The 22,857-nt window shown below is 40.6% G+C and overlaps 1 protein-coding gene across 4 annotated transcripts; it reads right to left on the reverse strand.

Moving 5' to 3' along the window:
* Positions 1–1,085: 1,085 nt before the first annotated feature.
* Positions 1,086–21,083, reverse strand: ciita (class II, major histocompatibility complex, transactivator). Of its 4 annotated transcripts, none has more exons than XM_015360594.2 (21): positions 20,696–21,083; positions 14,752–14,874; positions 13,035–13,163; positions 12,815–12,859; positions 12,339–12,437; positions 12,151–12,207; positions 11,630–11,713; positions 10,872–11,021; positions 10,117–10,242; positions 9,685–9,738; positions 9,437–9,550; positions 9,030–9,101; positions 6,836–8,543; positions 6,029–6,208; positions 5,281–5,364; positions 4,910–4,990; positions 4,380–4,472; positions 3,846–3,929; positions 3,666–3,749; positions 3,079–3,162; positions 1,086–2,588 (listed from the first exon to the last, which is right to left on the reverse strand). In XM_015360594.2, exons 1-21 carry the CDS (start codon positions 20,967–20,969, stop codon positions 2,513–2,515), a joined length of 3,801 nt encoding a protein of 1,266 aa, XP_015216080.1. In that variant the 5' UTR covers positions 20,970–21,083; the 3' UTR covers positions 1,086–2,512. The 4 variants fall into 4 exon arrangements, with proteins under 4 accessions (XP_015216080.1, XP_015216082.1, XP_069036960.1 ...); XM_015360596.2 differs by lacking the exon at positions 20,696–21,083 and adding an exon at positions 19,338–19,425; XM_069180859.1 differs by lacking the exon at positions 20,696–21,083 and adding an exon at positions 18,346–18,405.
* Between the last annotated feature and the right edge of the window lie 1,774 nt (positions 21,084–22,857).

The raw sequence follows: 22,857 nt of genomic DNA on the forward strand, positions 1-22,857 counted from the left end.
CATATTGTAAGAACACCGGCGTGAAACATGCCGCGTGGGGCTGTACGCTGCCCTGCTGTCTCACCCCGTTCGGAGAGGTGTACCTTTCCCATTCTCGACCAGAAAATGTAAACGGAAGCCTGCTGAAATATTTTCTTCGCGGGTTTCTCATTTGTTTTGTCCCTTCATTTCTGTGAACGGACGCAAATCCGAGTGACTTCGGCAAAACCAGTTCTGTAAAAACAAAAGTTTCTACGCTGGGTTTGACTGTATCTTACCGATTTAAAAGGAGATGCACTTCTTCAGTGAAAACTTCCTAGAAAAGTGTAGTTTAATACAGCGGGGGGGGGGGGTTAGTTAGAGGTTTGAGTTGTCATGTTCACTGGAAATAACCCCTTTTCCCACTTGTGCCTAGTGATTAAAACACAGGGTCTCTGTTCATAATGAAACTCGACCGTTAAATGACAGTTTTTACTTTTTCAGGGTTACTGACTTGAGACTGGTCACATGGGATTTCCCCCTGCTATCTGGGTTAAAGATTGACAACTGTGAGTATCCTGTGTATCCCTTCCTCCCCCCGGATAGCTTAAAGCCTTCTTTTGGGAGGGTGGGCGGCCAGCCTGCTCGGAAACCCCCCCCAGTTTGCACAACAGGAAACGATGGCAAGGGTGGAATAAACATGAGATCATAGGGCTGACATCAACAATGCAGTTTTGTATGACTTTTTTTTTTAATGTGGTACACGCAATGCATGAAAATGATAACACGCGTGTGTCATTATGAGCAGTGCCCCCAAACCTTATCGTCCTGGTAATTCTGGTTAACAGACCATTTTCCAGCTTTACAGTAGTATAATTGAATTAGCAGTTTCTTACAGGAAGGCATAAAACGGTGCCTCAGTTTTCCTCTTACTGTTTAGGAACGACAAGTACTTGTCTAATGGAATGTAATTTCCCATACAAAACTATTTTCGTTCTTACCGTAAGAATAAGAAGTGTACTTTGACAAGGACTGTTGCTTTTCAGTCATTCAGACACATCTACAATCAAACTTCCGTTTCTTCTGTTTAGTGGACAGTGCTATGAAACACACATGAATGCCTCTCGTGGTGGCGCGGCAGTTTTATTTTTAAATCAAGAACGTGGTGAAAATCACTGATGTGATCAGAAACAGATGGTGACAAAGTCACATCTGGCGATCACCAAAGAGCGACACACGCCGGCACAGCAGAGTGGAAATTTTAAGATAAAATATACACGACAGAGGAGCTGTGGTCCAGGCCTCTGTTTTTTGTTTAATACTCTCATTCACCATAAATTCCAACACAGATAACAGTGTATGGCTGTTGAAGGAAAGGAACAACACCCTGAATATGCTAAGCTCACAGTTGAGTTTAGTGCAAGTGTCTTAGGAAGTAACGCCAAACGTTCTTAGTATAAAACACAGCTATGGTACATAAAAAAGAAAACATTTTTGGTACATTAAACACAGAAGCAGCATAAAATATACTTTTTTTTTCATTTCTATGTTTGAAGGCATTTACTGTATTGGAACAAGACATCACAGAGGTTAGGAGAGATCTAGATACTAGATCTCACCCATGTATTGTCAGGACTTTCAAAAAAGGCCAACTCTCATAGTGTTTCACTTTTAATATTGTACATATAGTGTATATCTGTATTTACATCAAGCATATTCATACTTTGTTCTAAAAAGCAGACAATTCAGTGTTAGAAATGTTAAAGCTTGTCTTTAAATTCTAGTGCAATTCAGTAATTAAAAATATGTGGCCACAACAGAAATTGCTTTTTACAAAACAAACCTCTTCCTAGCCTTGGTCATCCTTCGAAAGATGCATTTTCCACTGTAATACATTTTTCTAGTCATGCCTTGCAAGATTAACCCTATTACACTGTATGCAGGGCATAGCTACATTTCCAGTAAAGTAAGTGCTGTAGTTTAGACCGGACTAGAAAGTGCAACTCATTCGTCAAACAATTCACAAGTAACATGGTTTTAGCGGAACACAGTCCAATTCCAGCATTGGATTTTCAGTTATTTTTTCTTTTTCTAAACATCCCCAACCATGGAAGACTTGCCACTCACCACTCCAACCCCTGAATCATCATAAGAGGAAAGATCACAGCCTGCGCTGGAGCCCACATACCCCAGCTGACTTCAAACGCACCTCACCCTGCTACTGCCTGGCCAGCTAGGCTCTAGTCCTGTAGGAATCTTGGTCATACTGGGCTGCAGACTCGACAAGTGCAAACCAGCAAGATCAAACCAATAGATCCCACCTTCACACATACAGTAGTAAGGGCTTTTAATGGTTTCAGTGTCTCCAGAGTGCTGGCCAGTTTATAGCATTCAAACTCTGAAAAGAGTCCCGCATTTCAGACACACGGCAGACTGGCGTATTCATCAGAACCCCAAATTTAAAATAAAAAGCCCTCCCGTGTCGCATTTGTGTGGAGCTTTTGTCCTGCTCTGTGCATTTTCCGTTGTCCTGATGGGCAGCAGCTTTGCTGTTCTAGAGCAGGTTGATCCGAGAATCCTTTTGTTTTAAATGTTCTAGAACTCCGTGTGGGATAGAATGATTCCACATTCTGAGGCAAGACAGGAAATGGAACACAGACATTTCACAAACGATTAACATAGAATCACAGAGGAAGTGAAAAGTGTACACAATGGCCATTTTAAGCCAACAGCCTCAATCGGATTTTCATAGAGTCTAACATAATGTGTCATTATATTTGTCTGCAACAGAACTTTAATAGTATGATATTAAAAATAAAAGGAATTCCTACTTTAAGAAATAGTGGCTGTAATCATATTGCTTGGGTTCTTTCTTCATACCAGTATAAGGTCAGCATTCTCACAAAATACAATAGTGTATTTAGTATTTCTGAATGTATTTTTAGATCATGGTACCACAAATTTTGTTTCAAACAAAACCTATTTAAAGCAAATGCCTTTAGAACTATATGTGTCACAGGAGCCCGATGCTTATGGTACCACTGCATTAGACTTTCGTTGCTTAAGGTTTTCCAGTGACTGCAGGGGATACAGGCACACAACTGGTTTTGGGCTACTTACGCAATGCTTTTAATCCATGGACACCTCCTCAGACTTTCACTTAGCTTAAGGGCCCCAACATCTGTGATCTTGTTAAATTTCACACTAGGAATGAAAACATTACAATTCAGGCTTAGACATCGTTCGACACAGGCACATCCATAAGCTAAACCAGTCCTCAGAAATGTGCGATAAAATACTAGCCTAGCAAAAGCAAATTCATTGTTGCTGTGCGTGTTGTAGCTGGCACTTTAAGTAAATGTTTACTTTGCCAAAAAGTTAATAGGGATTGGGTACAAAGTAAGGACAATACAGATAATTTTATATTCTAATACAATATATAATGCTAATACAGCAAGGGAACAAGTAAGAGGTTCATTCCAGGCTGAAAAGAGAAGAAAAAAAACACAACGTTTCGGCTGTGGAGCCTTCTTCGGGTGTAAGAAAGACAGGGCAGTCAGGAAAGATAATATAGCATGGGAAAACAAAAGCCAGGAGAGAGGAGGAGGCAGGAGCAGGGGAGAGGCAGAGTGGCCAAATACAGTATATTTGACAAACAGGACAGAGAAGCTCTGGAAAGAAAAAGCATCATTAACATGAAAACTCACTCCAGATCTGTGAGGGACGTCATCTCTGGAAGTATCTGTGCCATGCTTTCTGCTCCACTATCAGCAATTGAATTACTGTATAAGCTAGATACAAGAAAGAAGAAATAATAAGAATTGTGAAAAAAATTGTAGTTCCTGTCCCACACATAAAAAAACCCCAACAGATCCTCCTGACTTTACCTGAGGCTCCGTAGTGATAGAAGAGAGGGAAGAGTCTGAGCCAGTTTCTCAGCCCCTTGATCTCCAATGCAGTTCTGGGATAGGCTGAAAGAAAAGAGCAGGATGCTTGAGTCTTGCAGATGATAAGATACTGATTTTTACTGTTGTAACTTAGATTATGAAGGTGTATGTTTGAAAATCAGCCGACCAATTATTTATCACAGTGTTTTCATGTTGGATATTACCTGAAGAGAACACTTCAAAATATTGTTTTATAAGACACTGACTTCCTCTTACCCATTTGCCAAAGATAACTTCCTTTTAATCACAGTTGTTACTCAGTTTCGTAACACACATTCCTACTGCATATAACTACAGCAGAGGGGTCATATCAGGCACTGGATCAGACTATCCAGTAATCAGCCAGTAATAGAAAAATAATCTAAAAAGGCACACAAAAAGGTCGTGCAAACCACTGACAACAGGGCAGGGTTTAAATACTACTTACATTTAGATTTAGAAACCACTTAAATTGTTTCAAAAGATGTGACTTACTTAAGAGTCTCAAGTGATGATAAGCACGGCAAGATCTCAGCCAGTTTCTCTGCTCCTCTGTCTCCTATTTTATTGCAAGTCAAGCCTTCCAGGCTGAACAAAAAGAAAGTTTGATCAGCAACTTCAGTACTTAAATAAAAAAAAAATCTGTGAAAAACAAAAGGGCAGGACACAATCTTAACTCCTTTATGCTTTAGACTCATGTCTGTCAAGGTCCAGGCATAGAAGAGCCTTGGGAAATGCTATAAAAATAAACATTTACAAGTAATGTTACTAATTCTGAATTGCCAATAGGTTAGAGATTGCTCAATATTCTAGAGATAAGAGATCACTTTATTGGCCATATACAAGTTTGTTTTTGATGATGGCAATCTCGGGCAGGATCTCCCTTGGGTGAGAGGGGCCAGCTGGATGACGAGGAAGACACAGAGCCCAGTGAAAGAAGAAGCAGCAGTGCAGATCCTGACAGGGGTGAAGTAGGGTCAGTGAAGTAGAGTTCTACGTCAGCGAATTCTCACGGAATCACTTACTCTAAGTGCTGCAGCCACTGTAGAGTGGGCAGGACCTCCACAAGCCTTAGAAACCCCAAATATCCATTCTCTGGGCCCAGCCTGGAGAGAAAATACACCAGCAAGTCAAGATCAGACCAAAACTGGATATCTTCTGCTACACAGACACCGCATTCCTGTGACTGTTGTCAGTCTCAATACCCTAGCTGTATTAGAAAATGAAGGGTAAGTGCAGTCACTCTGGGTGCTCTTACAGTATGTCCTAAAGGCTACAGTCAGCTCTACTTTTTCATCCTAGCAAAGGGCCAAGCTCAGTGCAGCTCATTCTTAAGTACCAGCTGACATGCAGGAACCCCACAGACCTCCGATTTCACCCAGACTCCAGCACTCACGCAAATTCCAGCTTCCGGAGGTTATTCACAGCCGGAACATGGAAGGTGTCCCCATCTGGCCTCGTCTCTGAATCAGCAGAGTCACTACAGTACGAAAATGTCAACAGGTTTTGCAATTAGTCAGTAGTATTTGCAGTTTCACCATCCACCGTAATAATCTGTACTGACAAAAATTCAGGACAGTTATGTCATTTTTATCTCAAATGTGTTTTAGAAATCCAGATGCTTCCCTAATGTTCAATCCATTTCTTTGGTTTTTCAGGGAGAAGAAAGCAGATTACATGGTACCATATACGATACTGAACAAATGTGAACAGTCGCCGTGGCACAAAAGACTGCCTAAACAAACTGGGTAAATCCAACAATAACATGAAAACATGAGAAGAAAAAGGAAACCAGAGATTTGGAAGAGATGAGCAAAGGAAAAAGAGAAAAATAAAAAAAATGGTAGTGAAAGGACAGAAGAGGGAAGCCACAGTCTTCAAGGTCTTTCATACAGTATGTCCTTTCACACTTAAGAGTACATAAAAAGTATACTATAGTATTGTAACAAGTAAAGGTTTATTCCGTGCTGAAAAGAGCAGAAAAGAAACACAGCGTTTCCTTTCGGCCGAAACGTTGTTTCCTTTCTTCTTTTTTCAGCACGGAATAAACCTTTACTTGTTCCTTTGCCACCTATGCATGCTGATGCAGCTCCCTACTTCAAATACAGTATTGTATTGTCTTGTATAGTTTATGGCCTCTTTACCATAAAAGCAGCTTCTTCTGTCTGTAGATCTGAACAAGCTGGTTCAGGTTTTCTACGTCACTGAGCTGTCTGGCTTTGAAAGGGTTAACAGTGAACTTGGCCACGGCATCTTTTAAGAGGTCTTTCTCCCCTGTCTGCTGCAAACACTCCCACAGGCTTATGGTATCAGCAACAGAAGCCCTACATAAGACAAGCAGATCAGAATAATTAACATAGTATGCCGTACATTATACATATTGCTTAATTTAAGAAAAAGTATTAAGAAAGAGTTATGAATGTATCAATTTTTCATTAAGACTAATTAATGGTTGTTCAGGAGTTTCAATACTTACACTCAAATCAAATATAGAGTATAAACTGTAATATAATGTATATATAATAGTAATAATTGCTTACACTTCTATACCATTTTTCTGGGCACTCCACTCAAAGTGCTTTACAAGTAATGGGGATCCCCTCCACCACCACCAGTGTGCAGCCCCACCTGGATGATGTGACGGCAGCCATAGTGCGCCAGTCCACTCCCCACACACCAGCTCTCAGTGGGGAGGAGAACAGAGTAATGAAGCCAATTCATAGATTATTAGGAGGCCATGATTGGTAAGGGCCAATGGGAAATGTGGCCAGGACGCCGGGATAACACCCCCTACTCTTTTCGAGAAACGTCCTGGGATTTTTAATGACCACAGAGAGTCAGGACCTCGGTTTTACGTCTCATCCAAAAGACGGGGCCTTTTTACAGTGTAGTGTCCCCATCACATATATAAGTACATTTATAAAAGAACAAATTGATTTTGGATTCCTGACCTGAAAGATGTTACACAGTTTAATCCCACCAGCTCTCTCAGTCCTGGGAGGTCAATGGCTGTCTCCTGTATGTCAATGGAAAAATTCTTCTGGTTGTCTTTGGTTTCCTTCAGGAGGTACTTTAGAACAAAGACGTCAGGTGGGGTGAGAGGGGTGCCACTAAACGAAAGCTCTTCAGGCAGTTTCTGAGCCAGGTTTCTCAGGAGTTTCGTGCTTCCAGTTTCATACACGCAGTGACACAGCTCCAGGAGGCGGTTGGCGCTCAGCTCAGACGGCCTGAGCTTCTCCAAGTGTGCTTCAATAGTGTTTCGCTTTGCCAGTCTCTTCTTGGTGCTGCCAGGAAGCCAATCCAAATGTTTCTGTGTCTTCTGGAACAGCAGCCCCACCATAAACCTCCGTGTGACATCCAGCCAGTCATCCTGGGGCTTCTTCTTCTTTTGCTGGAGCATGGTCTGTGTCAAAAGGCTCTTATCATTGAGTTCTTTGGCTGCAGTGATATGCAGAGCTCCCAAGAAATTTTGCACAAACAAATCTGTAAATCCACAGCCAAACTCTTCTTCATCTCCCTTCCTCTTCAAAATATATGGTGTAAGAATCCCACTGTTCAAGCCAAACTCCTTCAGCCCCGTGGAGCACAAATCTTCGTGGCTCAGGAGACAGCTGTGGTCTTTCACTCCTCTCCACGCCAGCGCCCCGAGCTTTGGAATATTCTGTTTCTCCTGCCTCTTACCAGGATCTGCTTTGGTTGTATTCATGTGCAATTTCTGATAAAACACCTGCTGGTACAGTTCTGTAAGCGTTGATGGTAAGCTTTTCTTGCTACCTACATTTTCAAGAAGGAAGCATGTAAACCTGCATATTAAAGGGTTAAAACACAAAGCAGAGAGAAAGTTGTGGTTCCTTACTTTTGTCCAAGCCCAGTCGTAGCATGAAGTATCCTTAAAATACCTCTCTGTGTAAAGTTGTATTTCCTCTTCTGAGAAACCACATAACTCAACGATTTTATCTACTTTGCCTAAAAACTGGTTCAAAACTTCTTTAGGCCTGGCAGCAATTAATATTGTGCTGCCAACAATCAGCTTCTTCTGGAACAGACCTGAAAACAACTGCTTAATGGTGTAAACATCTTTTGTGGAACTGGTAGCAGGGCATTGTAAAAGACCTTCAGAGTCCTGAAAATCGTCAAATCCATCAAATATGATCAGAACTTTCTGTGGGTTGGAGAGTATGTATCTGAAGACTTCGTCGACATTTCTGGGAGGTGGCGCAGGAAAGATATCGAACAGCAGGTTCTTCAGGCTGTATGTTTGGTCCGGCAGATTCAACTTCTTGGTCTCAAAAAAGAAGACCAGCTCAAAGTGCTGGAAGTCTCCCTTTGACCAGTCCAGGCACAGCTTCTGGATGAAGGTGCTCTTGCCCATTCCAGCTTTCCCTAGCAAAGCAATCAACTCTTTTGGTTTCTGTCCTGCTTCCTCAAACAACTGGCTTCTCTTTATTTCAAATTTCCTTCTCTCTGCCATGTCAAAAAGTAGGAGTTCCTTTTCCTGGTATTTGTTGACGTGCTTTCCTGTTCTGGTCTTAATCTGTCTCTGCACCAAAGGCACATCAATGTAAAGGGAGTCCAGAGCTACTTCATTCTCAATGGCCATTAACTGGCAGTTGTCATACATGAAGGCCTTTGCTGTTGCAATATAGTCTTCAACACACTCTGAAAACATCAAAACAGAATTTAGAATCATTAGCAATATTTACAAATTAGTGAGCGTTAGTGGAAATAAAAATGAAATCATGCAGTAAAATAAAATCCACTTTATTTCTACGTTTACATTCATTCCTGTTATTACAGGAGTTTCGGCTGAAGATTTTTTTTTCAATCGTATAGGATCCTATATTAATTTGTTTTAGAATCTATTTCAATTATTTTGTAGGATGAGATCCCTGGATCAATTAACTACAAAATAGGCCTGATAGGGCAAATGGCCTCCTCTTTATAGCTTTTGTTATATAATTATGCAGCACTGAGATCATTTTTGTCATTCCCAAACTTTCAGCGACCAGATCATGTGCAGGAATAATAGCATAATCGCCAGGTTCTTGTCACTGTCGTTCACAACAATCGAAAAAGAACACATTTTACTTCCGTGTGATTCCACAGATATGATTCGAAGAACCAGAAAAGCAAAGAGGAACATACTGGGCATTTCAGAACACTGAGAAGACTGAAGGGGAGGAGCTGTTGATCCTTTGTGGGGTGACATTCCAGTATCTGAAAATCAATCAGGAAGTCAGAAGGACCATTTTTGCAGCTCTGCAGCAATGTCTGTGGAGTCTAACACATTCTGTTCCTAACCGTGCACAGTCTTTTACTAAAGATCTTAGAAGATATTACAAATCCATAGGCCACAAGAGCTTATTGTTTCCTCACACATTAAGCATGGCTTCTCACTACAGATTATTTAAGAATATGTATTACTGCACTGTTGTGCCAAAGTCTTAGGTATCTTAAATGTCTAACTCAATCAGGAAAATACAAGATGTCTTGATGCTACAGGCTATTCTGCACTGCACTGAATCCACACCATCATAAAAGATGCACTGTACCTGCTGTAGAAGCCGGGGAGGAGACTGATGCTGGAGAAAGAGTGCTTATGGAATCAGCAGAGGAGATAACAGAGGTCTGGTTCACACTCTCTGGGCCCACAACTGACCCTGGAGCTGAAGAAGAGAAGACAATATAAACCCTGTTACCCAATTGCTTTAAGACAGTCCCTGGTCTGGAACAAAGCTCTGTAGCACGTTCAGATGCCTCTATACCGTTTCATCGCTTGTGTAGTGGTCGTGTCATTTACCTGGGGAGCTCGGAGAAGCCTGAGGCTGAGATGAAGTGAGTGACACAGGAGGCACTGCAAAGGAAAGAGACATGAGAAGAGAACAGAACAACAACAAAAAAAGCAAACCTACAGAGCTGCTCACGTTACCAGGGATATCACGGAAGGAAAAATGTAGGCACAGAGAGAACCAAGCCAGTCACAAAACAGCACACAAGAAGTAATCCTTGTCATCAATACTCATCCTAACTAAAGAAACAAACACTGCAAATATAATACAGTACATTCACTCATTCACTCACTCAAAGGCCATTGTGCTAATGAATATTAGCTGTGACATTATTTTGAGTAGAAGAAGAATTCTAAACATGCATGATTAGTTATTTTTCACAGAAAAACAATCGTAGTATGTAGCATAATTCACGGTTCCAGTTAGACCTGTACTTGACTCACCTAGCACAAAGGTGGGTCCTCTTGAATTGACAGAGCTGCCTACAGGAGAGGTGTGCGGTGTGGCGATTATGTGTTGTGGGAAAGAAGGGTAAACCTGGACTGCAGCATTGTTCATCACAAAGCTGCCTGTGAAAGAACAGTGAAGGGAAAGATCTCCGTCATCATCACCATCAAAATCATCGCCCTCAACACCTCCAACACCACTGTCGTTATCATCACAATCACCATATAAATTCATTGAAAGTGTTGAGTTTCCACACAACATCTACAGTACCAGGATCACTAAGGAGTGCTTGGGCTGATCTTTAAAAAAAACACACGGTGATAAATATTTGTAGTACCAAATTATTATTTGGTAGTTTGTAGTATTCAAAGACAGATAAGTAAAAAGACACAGTTACATTAAGATTACCCATGTGCTTGAACTCCTGAAAGTTTTCTCATACAAATGTTGCTACCAGAAATTTCAATGTTTTGCTCATGTTTAGCCAAACACTGTTTAAATAAATAGGATGATATTTACAATCTAAAGAGTAGTAGATTTACTAAATCCTTCTGGATTTTCAAACATCTGACTATTTTGGATCTTCTGGGCTGGCAGGCATTCTAAAAGTTCCTTGATAGTGAGCTCAAAATTGAAACCCGATTTGTATGGAGTCTCTCATTGACATCAAAACTTCATATTGGCAAATGACTCCATCTAAAGCAAGTGTTTCACTGGCAGTGGCAAGTTACAGTCAGGCGCACACACTTACTAGTGCAGTGTGCAATAAGTGTTGGACTTCCATTTGCAGGGATAGAAAACTGCAGAACCTGAGGAACTGGGCTTGAATTTATCTGCAAGACTCCCTGAGCAGCCGGCAAGGTCATTAAGCTACAGGTGCTCACTGCTGGAGGACTGATACCTGTCAAAACACAATTTAATTAGAAGCATTCTTAGTCACCAAACAGGCAGCCTTTAAAATTGTGCGACAACATCAGAAATAAAAAGGAAATGACAACAATAAAACCACAGGCAAGAAGCTATTCTAACTATTCTATCTTTCCGTTGTGATCACCTGCAGTTAAAAAGGACAAGTAAAACTGTCAATATTATCTTATTATATTACAATGTGATCACGGGAGCTTTAGGTAGGACATATGTTTCTTTATAGACAGTAACAAAACTAATCAAACAGCTGTAAATTACAAGCCTTACAGACTCAACGGTTGGATAGGATGAAGAAATTCAGAATCGCATCAGCAAAATTAAATTCGTTCTTCTTTAGGATTTGGCTCAAGGCAGAGTTTGAAACAGCTGACAGCAAATTAAAAAAATCATATTTATAACTGTATTTTTCAGTTAGCAACACTGTGATTGAAAGCTGAAAGCACAAAAGGAAAAGGAGACCACTACTTTTCAGTCGAGACAAGACTTTGCCACCTGTTGTGCTAAAGAGGTCAAAAAGTGGTTGCTCAGTGCAAGAAGGGCATTTCCTGTTTACAACTGTCATTTCAATCACTGTGAAATCACCTTTATTTGGCAGACTGTTTGTGACTTCAAGACATTTTTTATTTCTCTTGTTCAGTTTCGGTGTCCTCCGACAGTGTCTGGGATCTGGAGGAACAAAACACGGGAAAAGTTCAGTTCATCTCCAGCGCAAAGTGTTGCTATTCTCTGCTGCTGAAAAAAAGTTGAATACCAAGAATGAGGTACAGTGCAGCAGTACTTGCTTGCCATTTTCTTCTGTCTCAAATGCAAACTGAAATGTAACACTCATGCAATTATATTTATATTATATTATTTTTCAAATACTTATAATACTTATGAGTGCTTATGAAGTGCATTATGAACAAATGCAAAGTTATTTCAACATACTGTATTAAAAAACCCAACTGCAGTAAAAAATTGCATTTTGCATCCAAATTGTGAAAGAAAAGAATTATATATGTGCACAAAATGCCCCTGCAATACTATGCTTAACTTAAATGGTAGGCGAAAGCCAAGTTCTATAATGCACAGACAAATTATAAAGTAAAAGCAAACTGGAGTACCTCTTCTACGTTTTAGCTTGGGTGAATCGTCAGAAATGATTCCAGTAGAATTGTGATCTGGAATTTAAGAAAAAGTAGGGTCATTTCCTCAAATACTCCGTAAACAAAATCCCAGTAATATTCTCTGCAGACACATAAAAACATTAATGGTCTCACGTGCTCCGCTCTGTGAGGGTTTTGCTGCTCACCTCTCTTTTCACAGTTTGTCTTTTTTACTTTTGTTTCCTGGCTTATTGTGTCCAAACCTGTAGCTTCTGGCGTTGTCGCTCTCATCTCAGTTTCACCTGCTATTTTGAAAAAAAAAAGCAGAAGTGAAAATTGATATAGACACAGTCACTCTAAAAACTAATACTAAACATTACGCACTAAAGCTAGAAGCACTCAGATATGAATAAATATCATTACAATGAACCAAATTGTTACTGGCAATGAATAATTGTTTGTGCACGAATAAGCTTTAGAATGTCAACATCGAGCTGTAACATATTTAGAACTTCCCCTTTGATTATCCATACTGCAATGCTCTGCCACATCCACAAAAAACCCTGCATGTGACATAATATGCTTTCCTCAGACCTTTCCGAAAGAATAGAAATGTTCAGTCTGCTTTAAAGGAAAGCGTGCAAGATCTATAGTTTGAAAGATAACGATTTGAGTCACTTACTCAAAATCTCTGGTTGGTCATCCTGCAGAAACCTGAGAATCCTCTCTGAAATTAAAAATAAAACACTTGTTTACTGAGTAGCCTAAAGCCAAGAGAAATGCTTACAGACATTATGAGTAACTATTAAACTATCAGAAGGCTGAAAAGGCTTAGGCTCATTTACTATTCAATAGAAAATAGTTCTAACGGATAGTAGGTGCGGGGTTGTAGGATGAGTTACCAATATTCTCTCGGTCTTCCAAGGGCTGGGAGCTCGGAGAGTAGCAGCACTCAAGCTCAGCGTCAAAGGGTGAGCACAGCAATCCGAGGAGATTGGAAGACTCCAAAGACAACTGATTGCCATCGTCATCTGCATTCACAATTATACATGAAAAGGATTCAATTGACACACAAACAACAGAACGTTTCACACGATATTCAGTTCAAGAAACCTCTATATCAAACAATCTTCAATTAAGAGAAGAAGCATACCATTATTACAAATGTTACAAGTGATCTGCATAGTTTTCCATTTTTAATCCGGCAATGTCAAGCCACACCGAGTGTACAAAACATTAGGGACGACTGCTCTTTCCTCAAAATAGACGGACCAGGTGAATCCAGGTGAAAGCTATGATCCTTAATTGATTTCACCTGTTAAATCCACTTGAATCCAGATTTTTAAGGCTTGAGACAAGAGAGACATGGGTGGTGTATGTGAGGGAGAATGGGCAAGGAAGCAGATTTAAGTGCTTTTGAATGGGGTATGATGGATTTGCCAGGTGTTTTTTTCCAAGCTCAACAGTGTCCTGTCTGTCTCCGGAATGGTCCATCACCCAAAAGACATGCAGCCAGCGGCAGGCCAGTGGATGAAAATGGCTCATTGATGAAAGAGGTGAAAGGAGGCTAACGCGAATTGTGCAGATCAACAGACAGTCTACAGTCAGTCAACTGACAGTCCAGCACCACACCGGTGCCAAAATACCCATAAAAGAATACACAACCCGTCGCACCTCGACAGGAATGGGGAAGGGCAGCCGACAACCTTACAGAGTTCTCCTTCCTTCAACAAAAAACAAGAAATTGCGGTTTCTGTGGACTAAGGAATGAAAACATTGCACACTAGAGGATTGAAAAAACATTGCCTGGTCTGATCAATACCGGTTACAGCTGTTTCACGCTGATGGGAGGACCTGAGTCTGGAGGAAACAACATGAGTCCCTGCCTCCATCATGTGGTGTGTCAACATTGCAGGCTGGAGGTGGTGTGATAGTGTGGGGTGTGCTTTCAAGGCACATATTGGGCCCCTTGATAAAAGGGGAGCAACGTTTGAAAGCCACGGGATATCTGAACATCACTGCCGATCAGGTGCATCCCTTCACGGCAGCAGTGTATCCATCTGGGAATGGATTTTGTCAGCAGGATAATGCCCCATGCCGCAAGGCTAAGATTGTCCAGGAATGATTCCATGAACATGACAGTGAAATTCACCTAAATGCAGTGGCCTGCCCAGGCACCAGATCTCAATTCAATTGCACATCTGTGGGACGAGACGGAACAAGCTACTCTGAGTAGAGATTTCCTACAAGCCTACTCAACACAACTATGGGAATGAGCTGGACTCGGCATGGGCCAGCATCCCTGTGGATCGCTTTCAACACCTTGTTGAGATGCCCTGATGAACTGAGGCTGCTCCGAGGCCAAAGGGGGTGCACCCCAATATATTTTGTCCACTCAGTGTATAATCAGGAATGCTGTACAGCGGTTTCGCCATTGGTGTAGGATAAAGAGACTTTAACAGCAAATTCATCTGAGGATCTCACATGGCTGTTTTGAAAAAGAAACCAGTGTATTGGCTTCCCCAGGCTCTGTAGCTCTTGATGAATCTCAGTGAAGGTCAAACATCATTGCCCCTCTGTTGTTAAACCATGGTCTTATTTCCAGACCTCTAGCCCTACCTGTGGGGAAAGAGTCATCTGAAGACAGGTACAGCTCTTCCAGAGGCAAGAGGGAGTCAGAGTGCAGCAGCTCCAGCTCGGCCGGCACCAGAGTCTCCATGGCTGTCCCCTGAGTCCTGGCACCTGCAGTGATCACATTGACACAGCTGGACTGAGGTGCCGAATGGAAGATCAAGTACATCATTTCTTCAATCTTACAGCACACCAGGGGTCCCAAAGCACCAGAGCTTACATACTGTATATGCACGTGGAGCTTTAAATTTTAAAATCGCTTTATTACACATGAAAGAAGTGATGGTCAGCTACAAAACTTTTCAATGGGACAGAATTCGTCTGGGCCTACAGTCAAGGTGCCAGAGGTTATTGTACCTTTTAACAACAGCTTCAAAGAATATGTTTGAATATTCCTGAGGGATAAACCAGTAGATAAAGTAGCTACATAACAGGAAAAGTATACAAAACAAATCTAGGTCTATGTCAGTTTTGGATCCTGATAAACGATAAGATTATTTAGAAAATGGACAAGATTAAGGATTTAGGATTTTGCTATTTGGCTTCTTGCGCAAACTAAGTTGAAATTCACCCTCTGAATCTTGACTGTCCCCACTGGAGACAGGTGGAGCCAGGTGAATTACCGGTGGAGACAGGTGTTTCTGGAAATAAGCTAAAGGTTCTGTTTTGTTATGTAATGTAGATACTGGGCTCCTCCCCTCTCCAAAAGAATGACGAAGCTGGCAGGTAAGAAGAAATTCTCTCACCAGGAAATAAATGACCATAATAATATACCTGCCAAAATGTAAGCTCTCTATCTCATGTTAGGTTGGACCAAGTCCAAGTTCAAACCGTAAAACTATGCAGAGAAAACAGGGAAGTAGCTCATGTTCAGCCTAAAACACCTGGCTGTTCATTTACATGGTGGGCATTTTTGTAAAAAGCTTTGCAGTCTTTTTTTTATAGCATGTCAAAGAAATCTGGCTGTAGAGATTGAATGTTAAAAGGAGGAAAAATTGAAACTCCATAAAGTCACTCAAAATAAATACCCTAAAGCAAATACAGCATAACCATAAGCAGACCCAAAGCAACCCCCATATTATTAATATTAAGAAATTAATTTGCTTGTATCTATTGAACATGGATACCTTAACAAAAAGTGTTTTCTTTCAAGCACTAATTCAAAGAAATGGCATTGTGTGCAAGTGGACATGATGGACACTATTCAGCTGTCTCTATCTGACTATCTCTTGCAAATTCAGACATACGACCCCAATCTGCTTCACAACACTACTTCCGAGAACCTCTGAAGCATGTTCACACCACAACAGGGTTGTGCTAGCTGTTATTTTAAACCACTCAGAAAAACAAACCACCGAAAGATGTGATGGAGATCATATTAAAGAATATAAAATGGATAGTAAGTATATTTATTGCGACAGCTAAACCTCCAAAAGCCAGAAAAAGACAACGACATTAATATATTAAATTAATAAATCCCTACAAGAGTTTTGTAGAGGACTGCACGTGTTAGTCATACAGATAGATTGCAGCTGAGCAGAAAGGTTCAGTTTCAAAACATGGAGTTTGTGGCACTGGTACAAGAGATATCAATGAGAGGAAACGCATCAGCAAAGTCAACCTTCCAGGCTGTGTGTAAATAAAACTACAGGAATATTGGGGGGATTTTCAAACTCTTGTTTGTTTTCCTGAACCTTTCTAGTGTATGAATTGCAGTCACCGTTAATTATGTTTAACTGGACCGTTATCACAGAGCTGAAACTATCCCACCAAATAAATTGTAAAAATACACATTTTCATTTAAGCAAACATCTATGAGAGCTAACACTGGAAGAAAGCTTGCTTATTTAAATGCCACATACATGATTTTGCGTGCATATTAACAAGGTTTTAGAAAATACGTGTGTCACCTGACTAAAAACAACAAAAAAGCTGTACAAGTTCATAAATATAAGTCTGATTATACTCTACTTATGGCTTTTAAATTTTCACTTGTGGAAACATTATTGTTCCATGAACTAAGTCTGAATGAAAGAAAAAACACAAAAACACAAATGAGAAGTGTTTAACAAAAGCAGGAAGGCTTAGTTGCTTTCTCTCTCTCTCTTTCAAACACACCTCTCATCGAGCGCTGTACTATCGCTCTGCAACAGAAAGCAATAGAAAACCCGATTCCTCCCTTCTCGAGTTACAATAACACAAACACGCTCCCGGGAAGTCCCCAAAATCACGGGCATTCGTCTTAAGTGTAGGAATTGCCAGCAGCCGAAAGTAATCTGCGCATTTATTGATTTGTTTAACATTATGGACACAAGCTTTACAGTCAGACCCGGTCTTAAATCAAATCTTCGTTTGCTCGCGTGTTTATTTTTTATTTTCCAGGGAAACCAATTGTGTGTTCAATAAGGTGGAGATGCAAGCGCGCTCACTTTCACTTTCAATAAAATGGAGCGCATAGCGGTGTACAAATCCATCCCTGGGCATTGCACGAACAAAAACACAACAAAACACCTGAATCCTACTGCTAAATTAATACAATCTCAGTTAACAAAGGCGAGGGTATGGATTTTCTCTACTCGTTTCAGCGACTGAAATTAACAGGTGTGCACAATACAAGTCTAGGCACCGCGACCCACCATGTTTGCAAGACTGGTCTCGCCCATCCTCATCACACGCACCAAAACACAATTAACGTTTATGACCTTAAAACACTGGAGAATTACTCAGTTAAAGTCAAGAGTAATAGGTAGTTGTCCTCTACTTAGAATTTTACAGCCTTTCAAAACCACAGCTACACCTGCTGTTGCTATTTGTAATTAGACAAGGGTGCCTTTTGGGACAAAGAAAAATGATCAAACCCTTACAACAAAACTTCTTCTTAAAATTAAAATGGATAGGCGCGTCCGAGCTATCAAATAAAGGTTAATAATGTTTCCTTCTGAGCATGATTTATGAGCAATTGCGTTTTCCAAATGCCAATAAAAGGAAGACTGGGTAAAACACTTCAAAACTAAAGAGAACAAAATAGCAGTTTGCTCATTAATTCTGGAAACAGAAAATCAGCTTGCAATTAAACGTCGTTGCAACTAAGGAAACAGATTTCCCGTCGGTTTTCCCCCTCTGTTTCTGCAGTTAGAGGAGTGTAGCGTATCGAAAAAGGAAATAGACTAACACACAAAGCAAACCGTGTTCAAGTTCTAAACTATTCAACCTAGACATTTCTGTCCGAAGCTAAAAGCACAAACACCAAACTTTCTTTGCTATAACTTCGTAAAACAGGGGAAAAGGTACCTGCAATGCGCGCTTTCATTGAACCCCAAGTACCATTTCAGCCCTTCCAGCAAAGTGATGTTCTCGCGTGTATCGTTTCTCGAGTGATGGTAACGCGTCGTGGTGCTGTCTGAAAATGGGGGAACTGTCCAAATGATCACAATCGTAGCACGCAGACAGGCACCCAGCTCTTTTACTTTCGCTATCGCTCCGCGGAGCGCGTCAGTAGCCCCACAGCCTAAGACCGTGTGTCATGCCACACTGCCCGCTGGAATCCACACGGCTTTTTTGCAGAATGTTTCGTTTAATCACCTCATTCCGCAACAGCCCACGACGACTGCCGAGTACACACTGTACTTGCACTTCTGGATCCAGTCGGTCACCTTCTAACATTTCTTTCACTGGCTGTATTGAGCTCCGTGAATTTGCCTGTCTCGCAGCCCGAAGGAGTATGACTGCTAGTCAGCATCGCTACCTGTCGGACGTTGTTCTGCACACCAGACGAACAGATCATAACATAAACCCGACAGCTCTGATCAAATCTTCTTTGGGAAAACATGGTTCTGGCTGTGTTGTTCCGCTCTTTTAATTAAATTAAATTTAATGAATACATAGCTTCATCAGTATTAACATCTGACACCAGACTGTTAGGCAACGGCCAAAGATACAGTCTAATGCTCAAAGACTAAAAGATTGAATAAAAAGCCAATCTTAATGAACTAAAAGTCAATCTTTGTGTCACCCTACCCAAAACAGATAAATATTCATGCACAGAAATGCTGAAATTATTTTACCCTAAATTGATGTGAACATTTAATACGTCATCTAAATTAGTAATAATACATTGGAATCAATACTCCACATACTTTCAAATGTTCGTTTTCACACTTTAGAAAAGGCTTTTTTCTCGTGTTAGTATTGAATCTGAAATGGATATCCTCTTAATTATTTCTGCAATGGCGTTGACAGTCCAGGTTCGAGCATTCATGGCCAAATTAATTTCTTGTCAACTGCAGTGATTTACAGTCAATTACAGTTGAAAACATTAAAGTAAACGCACTCCCAAAGTAAGTCATGCATCACAGAGACGATCAGTGTAAAAACACCTTTCTAATGATAAACTAAACACACATTCAAGGCTTAGCATTTAATCAAACAAGTAGAATAAGACATACAGGGGATTTCTGGCAGAAAGGAAAAAACTCTAATCATTACCACTAATCTGAAGTGATAAAATCTCACAGTTTGCAAGAAGGAAATATACAGTAAGCCTTGCAGTGTCCCGGTGACATTCCACGTCCTACCTGCAAGTTGGGCACCTGCCAAAATCTCAGCGAAACCGGCTGGCGGCCCCAGTACAAACCATTGAGCAATCAAAAGAAGAGAGTCTGAGGCAGGTGTAGCACCGTGTGGTTAACTTCGAAATCTACGGTCCTTTCAGTTTAACGGGCTTGTTAAGAAGCAGTGTGAGATAATATGACGTAACCTGAAAGCCACAATGAGTGAGACATTGCCTTTACTATGTCAGTTAAAGTGCTCCCCCTGTAATCAAAGTGTATTGAAAACATGAAGGGGGATGATTAACGCTTTCTAAGCCTTCGTTTTTCAAAAGTAAACCAGTAATATAAAAGAGTGACACTGCAGATGCACAGGGTGGGAGATATGAGTTTGAACACCCACCTATCTGACGTGACATTTATAAATAAAGTATCAGAAAAAAACTGATTTTTATCATCTTTTAATTAATATATTTTCCACATAGTAATAATTGTACAATTTAGAGTGATAAAATCTTGTTTCTGGGATAACACTGTGGACTAAAAAGAATGAAGCTTTTTTTTATTGCTGTCTGCTACATTTCTTTCTTCATACTTTCGTATTTGCTCATTAAATTATACCGTCACGCATACATGCACACAAACATATGGTGCCAGGGTGACGTTGTGTCTAAACACTTCTCATCAGCAGATTGAAGCTACTTCTGTAAGAATATCATGTAGTTATTGTTCATTTGTTTATTCCTGTTTTTAATAACATGCTCAGAAATATTTGTCATTGTTCTTGGCATTGTCCTGATTATGCTGTAAATTGAAAGTGACTCCTCACTTTCCTAACATCTGAGGCACCACTGCAGGTGAGCAGAAGCACCGTACCTGCAGTGGCCCAAAAATTTGCACTCTCTCCATTAAAGGCTCAAGACAGACAAACATTTTTCAGCCAAATCCATTGTTAGTGGCAAATTCCCTTTTGCCTGAAATAACTTCCTGCAGTGTCTGCACCCATTTTCTGAATTATATACCTGGTGGAATAAGAATTTCCTCCCATCAGAAAACCTCCTTTGATACACTAGGACATGTTTTGAGCACTGTGATTTCACTCTCATTTATAAAGACATTAATAAAATATTGGCGTTTTCTTTCTTAATCAGATTCCTGCCCAAGACAACAGATACACTTTTAACCTACTTGCCCCTTTCTAAAGACAGCTTGCTTTCTTAGTTTGTCATACATGCATCAAGCCGGTGAAAAACAGAACTAACGTATGGACTGGGAAGGTGAATCAAAATGCCAAATGGCACAGACTGTGAAAGGAGAAAAGATAGAGGCAGGCAGAAACACACCAGTCGGTGCTGGGCACAGGAAAAAGGCATGCAGGAGCTTACTGGTGGAGCTGGTTGTCCCCTTTGTCCTGCGGTTGGGCAGTTTGGTGAGGACAGACTGTATAGTGCTGTGGCAAACATTCCATTTTTCCCACACGGGCAGGGATATCCTCCTGGCCAGGTCCTCAGCATCCTTCTCCTTGGAGAGACACAGGTAGTAGTCCTTGGAAAGGATCTCCGCCTTCAGTAGGTCTGCGAGGAAGCCCTGGATCTCCCCTGAGGAAGCACTGCCAAGTGTCCTCCTCACTTTGCTTAGAACGTCCTCAAAGTGAATCATGCCTGAACAGCCAAGGTGGTGTCTCTGTCTAAGAGATATTTATATGAAGCCAGTCCTGCTGATAGACTTCCTTTTCCTCTTTTGACCAGGGGCCGGGTTCATTAGCTATGAATTGCGTTTCTGCAAATGGTGTTTGTGACTGGATACAAACAAATCAAAGGGAGAAAAACATGAATTCAGTCATGTGATCTCTAGAAACCAAGTAGAACACAGTTACATCTACAAAAAAGCTTTTTCTTTCACATTTTAAAGGCTTATAACTAAGCAGCCCTTCCCAGGTAGAAATACGCACAATATTTTCTATGCAGTGTTGTTTCCCCTGAGGATTTTCTTCATTATAATGTGGCTAATATTAAAATCAATGTCTCATTTTGACATTGAGAGTCAAATTGATGTGAAGTACGTGTCAGGGTCATTTTATCTGTATGAAGCAAGTCTAGAAAAGGGTCTTAACAACCGATGACAGTGAGAGTAAAGCCTGATTCATTTTCATTTACTGTAATCCTCCACTTTGGCTGCAAAGCCATAAGAACACAATAAATGTAAAAAAAAAACATTAGACATCTTTTGAACCCTTATTACCGATTTGAATATTGCTGTATTGTATATCATCCATTTACACAAAGGATTGTGGGAGTCTGGAACAAGCTACACAGCCCTGTTGTTGAAACCAATACCCTGGCTTCTTCAAGAAATTACTGGAGGAGATTTTCGGATCTATGGATTAGCTAATAATGATGGGCCAAATCAGTCTCCTCCTTTAACTGTGTGAAGTGTATACAGTATGAGATTCCTCTTAGGTCAGGAATTATCCCTATGCGTTTATTATTCTATTTGCAATTAAAATATGTATTATTTTGAAAGAGGGTCTTAATTCTGTTCATTTAGGTATAAGCATTAAGCATTCCACAGGCTTTTTTATTTAATCTATTATTTGTGTCATTTGCAAAATGTACAGCTTATAAATCTATTAAGTGTCAGAATCAAGAAAATCATCAATATATATATATTAGGAAGATCTGTGGACCTAACACAGATCCCAGTGGTATGGCATTAACTGTCATAGTGATGTTTTCTCCCCTGGTCAGTACTCTGTGTATGTGGCATGTTGAATAGCTCACAATCTCCTTGATGTAGTTGGTTTAATTTCTACTGCTTTCACCATCAGACCCTCTGGAAAATCAAATATACGGCATCGACATCTTCACTGCCATCTACTTTTGCTCTTGTCTTCTCAAAACCTCCACGCCCATTCGGTCAATCAGTGACTGATTAGCAGCTGTAAAACGGAGCTGTTCTTGATATTTTCATGACGTACCTCTTCAGGATTCTCAGATGTTAAGTAAGGGACAGTTTGCTGAACATATGACTTGTGAAATGTGTGGTGTGCACTGAGCTGAGATCCAATAGCAGATGGGTGTGTTACAGTACAGAGGCACAGGGGGCTGAGGGAATGGAAGACTTTCGACTCATGGGGAGGTATCTACAAGCAAGTCTTTCAGGAAACCCATTAGTAAGGCTCTGGCATCCAAAATATATCAGCAACTAGACAAGAAAGATAATGTCTCTTAATTTAGGAAAGCTACAAAGAAAGTCAACAGGAGAATTGTCTATAAACAAACCTATATATACATACTGTACACACTATATGCCTACATTTTTAGAAGTTAATTCCAAAAGATAGTACAAACATCTCTCCTTGACACTCAGCTCCAAAGTCAAAATGTTGTCTTTCCAGGGCAGGATGAACCTGTGTTTGCTCCTGTGCAGATCTCATCCTGATACAGCTCCCAACTCAAAACTACTCCGAATCTCACAGAACCTCAGAAACACATTAGCATTAGCTGTGCTTGGAGAGGATGACAGAGAAAAACAAGGCCACTGTGTT

Source organism: Lepisosteus oculatus, chromosome 19 (genome assembly GCF_040954835.1).
Source record: "Lepisosteus oculatus isolate fLepOcu1 chromosome 19, fLepOcu1.hap2, whole genome shotgun sequence".
Classification (NCBI taxonomy): Eukaryota; Metazoa; Chordata; class Actinopteri; order Semionotiformes; family Lepisosteidae; genus Lepisosteus; species Lepisosteus oculatus.